The sequence below is a fragment of the Geospiza fortis genome, unplaced genomic scaffold (genome assembly GCF_000277835.1).
Source record: "Geospiza fortis unplaced genomic scaffold, GeoFor_1.0 scaffold130, whole genome shotgun sequence".
NCBI lineage: Eukaryota > Metazoa > Chordata > Aves > Passeriformes > Thraupidae > Geospiza > Geospiza fortis.
Window position 1 is genome coordinate 12,908,206 of NW_005054300.1, and position 11,094 is coordinate 12,919,299.

General features: G+C 36.8%; 1 protein-coding gene across 1 annotated transcript in view; it reads left to right on the forward strand.

Annotated features, from left to right (window-relative positions):
• VCL (vinculin) overlaps positions 1 to 11,094 on the forward strand; it is a 36,739-nt gene that overhangs the window by 8,877 nt on the left and 16,768 nt on the right. Inside the window, exons 4-9 of the mRNA XM_014309769.2 lie at positions 1,605 to 1,727; positions 1,975 to 2,135; positions 7,008 to 7,098; positions 7,863 to 8,010; positions 8,862 to 9,015; positions 10,012 to 10,187. Coding sequence (XP_014165244.1) covers positions 1,605 to 1,727; positions 1,975 to 2,135; positions 7,008 to 7,098; positions 7,863 to 8,010; positions 8,862 to 9,015; positions 10,012 to 10,187 — 853 coding nt within the window. The remainder of the gene's footprint in view (positions 1 to 1,604; positions 1,728 to 1,974; positions 2,136 to 7,007; positions 7,099 to 7,862; positions 8,011 to 8,861; positions 9,016 to 10,011; positions 10,188 to 11,094) is intronic.

The window sequence follows — 11,094 nt, forward strand, 5'->3', positions numbered from 1 at the left end:
AGCAGGAATCTAGTTAGTCCTTTATATTTATAAATTCTTGTGTAATGTGGCTAGGTGATAAATGAAATGACTAAGAGCTGTCATGGCACAGAGCATGTTTGTATTTTTATTTAACATGTGCATACTTGACCTTGTTTCTAGATGTGGAAAAACTTTCAAATTCCATATGGAGGTATAGTGTTCTCTAAACTTTTATTTCCCATCAGAAATTACCTTCAATTCAATAGTTTTTGCCTTGTTTTGAAGAGGAAATGATAAAACAAAAGGGCAATCTTCTCTTTCTCTGAAACCTTTTCTTCAACTTGGTATATACACATTTAGTTTCTCTGTGGTTATTGTTTTACATATCTTTAAAATGGAAGTTTTCCCTAAATTCAGTTTGCTCTGTTGGGCTCAGTTACAAGTATTTGGCTCTTTTCACTGAACCTCACATAGATAATTTGCTATTACATATGTATGACAGAGGTCTTGGGTAAGTGTCTTAGTTTCTTAGAGTGAGGTATAAGCTTGTTATCTTTGTTGCAAATAATCTTCTCTAAACTCATGATATTCTGAATAAATAGTGAGCCTTGTGCTTCTGGAATGCTGTAGAAGCTCTGTCTTTGTCTGAGCTGGCTGCTGCTCAACATCTGCAGCCCATGCCCACAAAATGTAAGGCCCAGAGTCCTTGTTCCTTGTATCTATATTGATGGGCATTTGGACAGAACCATTCATGTGAGTACTATATAAATAACAGGAGTATCAGCAGGTACACTTAAAGTCAAGGAAGTGCTTATAGGGTTTATGCTGGAACTAGAGGGGGGGGAACATGATTACCTATGAAGGCTTTTGTCATTTAAAAGGAAATGTGGTTCTGCACAGCTTGCTTCTCTGTGCTGTCAGTGTGAGGATCCTACTGCTTTCAGTGATGTCATGAAACAGTATTAAGATGCTTAAGATGCTAACCAGCAGAAAGGTAATTCAGCCAAAGAATATACAGCTTCCTTCCAGTTTTATACCCTGGAGGAGAAAGAGTAGGAGCACAACAGCACCAATTTAAATAATCTTAAGTTTTTTTGAAGCTGTGTCTGAAGTTTCCACATGCCCTGTGTGACAAACCTCACAAGTCTCAGCTACTGCTCTAGAATAAATGTAATTCTTTACAGGCTTCTAGGGTACTGAAGTATTTCTATCAAATATGAAATGTAAATAAATAAGTTCTTGACCTCTGGTAGAACCTCCAAGCAAAAACCTGACATTTCCTTTTTCTGTTCTTCACTTAAGGCATGGATCAAATCTTAACAGAAAAGATGACACCCTCCTCCTGCCCCTTTAATCAGCTTCCAGTGTTCATTAAGTGACTTCATGTCTTAAACCTGTAATTTCAAGTATTTTCCTATTTTATTGATAGCATTTTAAATCAAGAATTTTGAGTAGTCTTTCTGTTTTGGCAGAAAGTGGCTAGGTTTTGAATAGATGACTTCTCTGAAGTGTCTGGAATGTGTTTAAAGTAACAGCTGATAATACAAAAGTTTTAAACTTCAATATAGTTTTCATCAATCATTATGCCTTATTCTTGTTTCAAAATCTCAAGTGTTTCAATGTTCAATTACTTCAATCTTTAGGAATGACAAAGATGGCCAAAATGATTGACGAGCGACAACAGGAATTAACTCATCAGGAACATAGGGTTATGCTGGTAAACTCCATGAATACAGTCAAGGAGCTATTGCCAGTACTTATTTCAGGTATTTTTTGCTTTGTTCTTTAATACCATTCTGAATTACCGTTTTGAACTGGGGTTCCCATGTTTTATGTTAATTAAAAATAATCTTGACATCTGTAATCAATTGCAAGTAACTGTGCTTCTTGTAGTAAAACTACAGTCTCTTTGAGATAAAATGGTCCAAGCAAAAGGAAATGTTTCATATAAATACAACTTGACCACTGATTGGTCTTGCATATACCTTTTTCTAATCTCTTCTATTTTCACAGCTATGAAGATTTTTGTAACCACAAAAAATTCTAAAAGCCAGGGAATAGAAGAGGCCTTGAAAAATCGCAATTTCACAGTAGAGAAAATGAGTGCTGAGATAAACGAAATAATTCGTGTGTTACAACTCACTTCCTGGGATGAAGATGCCTGGGCAAGCAAGGTATTTTCATATCAACATTTGTATGTAGAAGTCTAGTTTTTGTCCACTGTGTTTTACCCTTTTAAATTTGTGCTTTTGAGACCACTGAAATGTGAAATATTGAGCTTTCTCTCAATAAGCAAAGTTTAACTAGTGGGGCATTTGAAGGTAGTTCAATGGTTTACTGTAACTCAGTGGTCTAACAGAAGACAGATTTATTCATGCTTTAGTTTTAGCATCATTAGGAAGTCTTGGAATATGGTATATTCCACTCAGAGAAGGGTATTTTCCCTATCTATAACTACCCTACATAATAATTTTTGACATAGGAATGTTAGGTATAAAAGTTACTGTTCATTCAGCTGGTCTCATAAGTGAGATTGAGATTTTCCTTCTAGATCCTGACAGAAAAGATAGGCTGCTGTTGTATTCCTTATGCAAAAGGCTTGGAACTGAGAAATTTTAGTCAATTTTGGGGGATTCCTCCTTGAACACTTGCCCTGTTTCTCCCTGCCCCATTTTTATTCTGAACATGAGAGTAAATTTCAGGTTTTTGTCTTAACTCAAAAAAAATTGTTAGATTGAAGAGGCTTTCTGGGTAAGTTTGATGCCTGTGGAAGTGGCTTATGTACAGGATTGGTTCTTACACCTCAGTGTTCAGCTGTGTGAGTGACTGCAACCACTTAACCTGGAGCTAATTGCTGCTCTGAAGTGATGCTGAAGTGTGTAGAAGACTGTAAAGCAGGTCTGACTGACAGAATCATGTGTTCTGGGCTTACAAATAAATGCAGCTGCATAACTGAAATTCCTGCCAAGTTCTTTTTGAGTACTTGGAAGTAAATTGCTGAGGATATTTTTTAAGGGTTAATAATATGAGTAACAAATAAGCATAAATGTCATGGAAAACTTACTGAGACCTGAAGCCAGACTGGTTAGTAAACAGAGTCTAGCAGGAAATCTAACATTGATGTAACCAATATATAAAATCACTGGCCTATGGCGTTTGGCACTTGACCCTTAGTTTGCCTCTTGATTTATTTTGTCACTATCACTTCCTTATTATGACTACTGTATGCATCTCTGTTTTTGTTGTCCTGTTTCTTACCCTTTTCTCACCTTTAGAAGGTAAGCTTTCTTCCACACCCTCCACCTCTACCTTGTACTAAACCCAAAAAAAGCATGTCCGTGGGATTTTGTGCTGTGTGCAGACTGTGTGCTGTGCAACTTCTCTGTGTGCCAGCTGTGACACTGGCATTTATACTTATGGATTTACACAGAGTTTAAAAAAGATCATAATAGCTCTATCTAGCTGTGTGGAGCATTGGCTGTCACTGAGAATGGTAATTGCAAGCTGATCTGCATCAAGACTCTTTCTGAATCTGATTAGAGTTAGGGCAAGATTTTACAGCACATTCTTGCAGAATGCTTTTATGTTAATTTATGAGTCTCTGTAGTGACAAATAAAGGGTCCAGTCATGCAGGAAGCAGTTGTCTGCATGGCCAGGAAGCTTTATTAAGTCAGGAATTTTGTCTATTCCATAGTGTTTTACCCATAGCCTTCCTTCATTTCAGATGGTTCATGTTCTTTAGGTCTAGGCTTAAAACTGCAGTCTTGCATGGGTACTTTTTCAATTCAGTTTTATTTTTGGATTTAAGCTTTCCGGTATTTTATGAAATATGAATGCTATTTTATTTTACACAACAAATGTGGAAATTTTTGTGGCTAAGAAAAATGTCTATTACAAGGAGTTGGCAATTTTGGCTTAGGAAACTCTTATTCATACTACTGGTGAGGCAGATTAATAAAGGATTTAATTAAGAAAACAGTTGGTACATTAGCAGTATTTCCTAATGGAAAATATTGGTCATTATGCTTAATGCATAAATATGTTGTATGGATTAGTATAATCAAAGTATCATTCTCTTCTGAACTGAGAATTTTTTAATTGTATTTTGTTTTTGAATTAAGATATCCTAATGATTTGGAGCTGCAGCACTGGACATTAATCAAACTGATGACAAAGCATTTGAGTTGAAAAATGCAGTGGGATGAAGAAGCAGAAACAAGTTTGCTAATAGCCACCTGTCACAGACATGATCCTGTATTTGCACACATATCTAACAATTGACTTGTTATTTTGCTAGGAGGGAGATGGAGGAGCTGTTAAGTTGTAGTTGAGGTCACTGTTGCATGCATTTTGTGCTTGGTGGTGAAAGAAAAGATTTTCCCCATGCTGTTCTGGAATAAAGTAAGGTGTTTGGGGATGCCCAGCCTTGAATTTTTATCTGTATAGTACATGCTGTTGCTGATGTTGGACTTTATGTTTATTATTCTATCTTGAGTTATTTATAACTTGAGTTATCACAATCTGTGTAGAGACGGTGGAGAATGAAAAAGGTATGGAGCCAAAGTTGTAGGTTTTGTAGGAGTTGTAGCTGTAGGTAAACTATTTTGTTGGTCTTTCTGGACACTGCACATTACTATTACTGGATTGCAATAATCTCTGTTTACACTGGATTTTAAAAATAGTATGGTGCTTTAGAACTGAAATACTATTCTTGGACGAAATCCTGGGGAAAAGAATTGTATCTATTTTTTCATTCATAGCTTTGAACTTTTTTACTTTAATTTTTTGTTTTTCAGAGGAATTTAATTTTCTCTTGCATATTGTTAGTGTTTATTTTAAAATTAATTTGAAGTAATAATTCAAACATCTTTCATTTCCATGGAATTGGAGGGAGTTAACAGTTGTAAGAAGCTGAGAGATATCTAATGTCTTGCAGGATTCAACCCTGAATGGTGACTAAGCTATCTATCTTGCCAGAACACTGGCTTTGCCTATTTCCTCCAGCATTGCCTTCTTTGGTCATGAAATGCAGATATCCTTAGACTAGACCACTTCATTGAGTCAGAGGTTGTGTTTTACATCCAGCGAGGAATTGTGTAGGATTTATTTTGCTCTTTTGCATAGCGGAGCCAGTACTACCTGCTCCCTGAATAAGCTCAAAATTCTTGGTAGTGGCAGAAATGATGCATAGAAGTGTCTTCAATAATATTTGCTTTAGGAATTGGTTTGGAACAAATCCAGATTGCTCTTTTCCCTTCAGACAGTGTTGCCCTAGTTGTTTAATTTGATTAACTGAAATAGTTTACTTCTTCTGAAAATGCAATAGTGCTGATTTTGTTGATAGACTTCCTTTTGGTAACGGGAACTGTTGGCAGGGAGAGGAGGGAAAGAAACAATTTTTGCTGATAAAACTGTATAAATTTTTTTTGCAGAAGAGCAGTAGGATTTAATAAAATTTTTGTGCTTGCAAACGATATTCCGTTGGCAAAGCCCAGAGAATTACATTTTAAACATTTTTAGCTCTTTAGGGGAGGAATAAAGTATGTAAACAGCTACAGAAATTGGGACTATCAAGATATACTTACAAGCAGTGAGACCTTGAGCAAGTTGCTGGTTTTTTAGATGGAGTGTTTCTGCTTTTGTCTTGTTTCTTAATAGCCTGAATTGGTTGGTAAGTCCAGACCTTTCAGTATGGCTATACCTTTGTTGCTTGCCATCTCCCACCCCTAGCTGCATATCTGACCTTTTGGAAGGTTTTCCAAACAGGTCCCAACTGAGTTTGGAGACCCAGTTTCTAGATTTGAGATCCAGTCATCCAGGTGAAAATAATTCTGCTTTTGGTGCTCTCTCTCAGGCTGTGATTCAAGAGCCTTTAAAAATATTCAGCTGCATCGTGCGACATTTTAGAAAGTTGCTTGCTGAATTATGTTATAGCACCTTATGAATAGCTGACAGACCAACATGCCTGAATAAAAATGCCGGAATATTAATGTTGTATGTTTGAGACGAAGCAGGCAGAATGAACAACTCCACAAAATGTGGCCATTTCTTTAGTGTTGTGCGGCTATAGCAAGATACTGATCACTGATGGTAGTAGGCTTCTCTTCAAAAGCATTGGACATGGGCAGTCTGATGCAGATGCTACATGAGAGCCAGGCTTCTTTCTGTCATCTCTATATCATTCATGGGATCTTAGATGCATTTCAAATCACTTCCACGATATGTGTGGTAAAAAGCTATTTTGGCTTTTCCACAACTTCTTTCTTAGGTACATGTTACTGTTTTCACTGTCTGTCCGTTTGTGTAAGATGGAAAACTTGTGGCCTCTAGTGGAGGGATGGCACATGAACAATGTACAGACTGTGCAGAGAAATCAGAACTGGGAGGTTGTTTCCCCTGCAGCCAGAGGTGTTGGATAGTAGAGGCATAACAGTGAAAGAAACAGCTTCTTTGATGATCCTGGCAGAGGAGTTGAGAGTTTTAAACAGTCACATGTAAATACATGTGTTTATCTCCAAAGACATTCAGCTCTGTATCTGAGACTTTCAGAAATTAGCTGGTAGTCTTACTTCTCTGTAAACAGTAACTGTTTGACTTTAAGCAGCAGAGCAGGTGAGAAATGCAGATGTGCAGCCTCTTATGCTGAAGTAAGTAGTAAAATTCACTGGCCAATTACCAGGTATTGATAGTCCAATTACATCACAACTCTTCTATGTGCCCTGATGTAAAATGGAACTAACTCCAAGATGTGTGCTTATTAGAGCTCCAACTTTAGAAATTAAAGCACTAGTAAATAAAGAAATAGAAAAATCACTAAAATTGCATGCATAATTTTTGCATTTTGAGTGAAATGAAAATGTCTGTTCTAACTGGAAAGAAGCAATTTTGACCTGCTAGTTTGAAAATTGGTTTTGAGCTGCTTATATGAATGGGTTTTTATAAGTAGACTGCTTTATAGAACCTTTGTCAGCTTTGGTTGCATTGATTACTTGTGCTTTGATATTTTTGTTTTGAGTATCATTTCGCTGGTTTCTCTTTTGTAAAGGACACTGAAGCCATGAAGAGAGCTTTAGCCTTAATAGATTCAAAGATGAATCAGGCAAAAGGTTGGCTGAGAGATCCAAATGCACCTCCAGGTAATATTTAAACACAAACAACAACATAAACTATTTTGCTTTTTGAAGGTCTCATTATTTCTGTTGTTTAAGACAAAATGGTCTTTAAGCATTAATAACCCTTCCATAGTGGATCATTCTGAAGGTGCCTGTATTTATTCCTTTCTTTAGATACTGGGAATTGAATGAGTTGTGCCTAATGACCTGGAAGGCTTTGCTGCTTCTAAATGGTCTAAAATATATGTATTCTGTGGAACATACGTGTTCTTCATTTGCATTCCAGCATTAAACCCAAAAACTTATGAATTTAACAGTACTTAATTGTAGCCATGGCTAATATTTAAAATCCCTTCTTTTGTATTTTCAAAATTTTATTACTTGAGATTTCCCTAACAATCTCTTTAAATGTTTTTCTTTCAGTCTTGACATAAAATTCTTCGTATGAAAATCTGCCATAAATGTGCTTAACTGCAATCACCCTTACTTATATAAGGGGCTTACCTGTGTATGTATCTTTAAAGTAAACAGAACTCGATAGAGGCCTGTTCCATTTGGATGTTGAAAGACCTTATCAGATGGGCTTCCTCTGAAATCAAAGCCAAACTAATAGAGTTGTAAAAGTTGGATGTGAATTGTTATTTTTTGGTATATATCTCCATTTTTGGTAAATGTGCTTTCCCGACTGAACCTAATGCAGTTCACGTGACATGATGATGATATCAGGAGTTTTCTCATACATGTCACAGAATGTCTTGTTTGCTGTACTGACTGACCCTGTGCCTCAGGGGATGCTGGTGAGCAGGCCATAAGGCAGATCCTTGATGAAGCTGGCAAAGCAGGAGAGCTGTGTGCAGGCAAAGAGCGCAGAGAGATCCTGGGCACGTGCAAAACCCTGGGGCAGATGACAGATCAGCTGGCTGACCTCCGGGCCAGGTAAAGCTCTACTTGGGGTGGGCACTTCCCAAGTGCTATTGAAATGTTTTCTCTGCAGTTGCCACTTCCTAACCTGTAGAAAAGCAGACTGGAACTGTATTGTAGCTTTTTAACTTCAGTCTCTTATTTTCTGATGAGAATAATATGTTTTAATAAGAGAAATATTAATTATACAATATAATGATTGGAATTGCTCAAGTAGATAATTCTGACTTTGCTTGCTGTCTAACACATAACCCTTCTCCAAATTAGGTCCTCTTAAGTCTGTTCTCCAAAGAGGATATACTCTGTAAGATACATGGATATTCTACTTTTTAGGTGTTTTTTGGGATGTTAGATCACATGTGGTGGTTGTTGTTTATCCTTCATTGGCAAATTCTATTGAACTTTGTGTGTCACATGATTGAGGCAGCTAAGACATTTTATTTTCATATTTATTTTTTTAATTGACTTGCTGTCATCACTTAGATGTAGGAAGACTTTAACTCCTGCAGATTCTGACTCTCTGCAACAGTCTGTAAATGAGGAGAAAAGAGGCCTTGTCCTGGGTACTTTAATGGAACTGTATCCTTAAATAGCTTTACTTTTTGACACTTAAAACGTGTTTATTCTTCTGAGACTGCTAAATGTCACATTCTAGAATAGGGGAAATATGTTCTTAGTTTTTATCTCTTCTTCTGTTCCTCAGTTATTTTTTATTTCCTTAAGGAGGAAACAAAATCTGATTAAGTACTATATCTCTTGCAGTAAATGCTGGGAATAAGCATAAGCAGGTTTTGTTGCTCCTTCACTAGAAAATAGCTTTAGTCAGTCCTGAGCTGAATCTGTGGTGCTCTTTTTGTCTCGGGCAGAGGACAGGGTGCCACACCCATGGCCATGCAGAAAGCCCAGCAGGTGTCCCAGGGGCTGGACCTGCTCACTGCCAAGGTGGAGAACGCAGCCCGCAAGCTGGAGGCCATGACCAACTCCAAGCAGGCAATTGCTAAGAAAATTGATGCTGCTCAGGTACTGCCAGTGATTAGTAAATCCTTCAGAACATTGCTACTCTCACAGCTGTTCTACTGAACTACTGTAGTTGTTTCCAAACAAAACACAGTTACTTGATAGGAAGAACATAGAGGGGATACTTGCTTTAACAAAGAAAAATCTAAAATTCAGTGCTTTACAGGATATGATGAATTCTGCTTCAGTTGATGATCTTTTTTGATAACTTAGTTGGCATTGCTAAAAATTTCAAGGTTATTAAATTAAAATGATGGAATACCCTAAATTTGCATATAAATGAATCTTATTAAAGAAAAGAATAGAAGAGTTTTAGATTGAACAGACCTATTTATGGATAAAACCAGAGCCCTTTCTTTGGCCTCTGTTTTGGGAGTGGAGTTCAGGATTTAGAACTGTATGTTAATGACAGAAAAGAAATTATGTTAATGAAACTACATTTTCTTTCAATTGATCCTTTATTTTTGTTACTCTTAATATCCCTCAATGGTCAGTCTCTTACCCAGTGCTGATTATGATTATCATCAAATAATACACCTTATCTAAATGTGTATATGTGTCTATTATCAATATAAAAAGATACATTAATATTATATATGTATCAAGTGAAATGGTAATGGGACTTTTTAGGAAGAGCTCTGTGTACCAACCTGGCCTCAAGAGCATCTATTTTCATTTTTTTCTGAAAGTCACATCATCAGTTTCTAAAGGCAGTGATTCAGTTTTGTTTCTAAAATGTTGTTGGCAAATGTTGAGGGGAGAGAGAGAATGTAAAATCTTTGGGTAGATTTTATCTAGTTTGACATTTTTTTTCAAAACAGAAAAACTATGAGGCAGTAGAATAATTTCATGGTTCCTAAAAACCAGAAATTGCCTTTGAGAAGTATTTTCTGTTAAATAAAGTTTTGAAAGCTGTATTGGTATTTATTCCCTATAAAATCATGTGTAGAATAAACATTACTTTTTGCCTTCACTTGAACACAACTTCTTTCTGTTAAGAATTGGCTTGCAGATCCTAATGGGGGCAGTGAAGGGGAGGAGCATATTCGGGGAATTATGGCTGAAGCAAGGAAAGTTGCAGAACTGTGTGAGGAGCCTAAAGAGAGAGATGACATCCTGCGTTCCTTGGGGGAGATCTCTGCTTTGACAGCCAAGCTGTCAGATCTGCGACGACAGTAAGCGTTTGTTTTGTCACCATTGATTTATTTATTTGAATGACTTCCCTCTGCATTTCCCAATGCTGAGCAAGATCAGAATATTGATCATTAAAATAAGCCCTTTTAAGTTATTCAGCCTAGTGATTTCTATCTTAAAGCCTAGCTTGCACTAGCTTCCTTAAAAAAAAGGTAACCAGACATGTATTACATGGAAGTATTTTCTTTCTACTGCCTATGGAATATTTGAGAAGGAACCTGAAGCCAAAAGTGAGCTTGTTTGTACTGTTGAAACAACAAGGTAATGGGAAATATAAGTTTGTTTATGCAGATGGGTGTCATCACTGGTTTTTGCTAAGCACTTTACTAAATAGGTGGAATATCTACCACTTAAATCAGTGACAATGTTCTAAACTGTAACTGCAAACTATACAAAAGACAAGACTTTCAGAAATTCTATTTCTGTATCAGTTTTGCAAAGAGGCTGCTTGAGAATGAGAGAGGAGAAAGAAACTGTTATTGTACAAATTGTCATCTTTACCTAATGCTGGTTGCAATATAGCAATAGATATTTGTCTTGCTTCATTAGTTAGATGCTTTAATCAAGTTTTTATTGAGCTTTAGCTGCTGTGGGTCTTAATGTGCTACCTTTTGTCAGGTTTGTATATAGCCTTTGCTCTGTGGCTGCTTACTCTTCTGCTTGTAATCTGTATGGCATGATTGCAGTTGCTCATAAGACAGCCATGGAAATGGGAAATCAATTCTTACACCAGTATTGGCAATGCCAGTCTGTGCCTTCCCCCATCTCAGCGCTGTGCTGAACATGTCCAGGTACCACAGCAGAGAATTGCTCCTCAGAGTCTCAACCCAAGGGTCAAATTCAACCTTATTTAACAATATCAAGTACCTTTTATTGTATGTCTTCCTG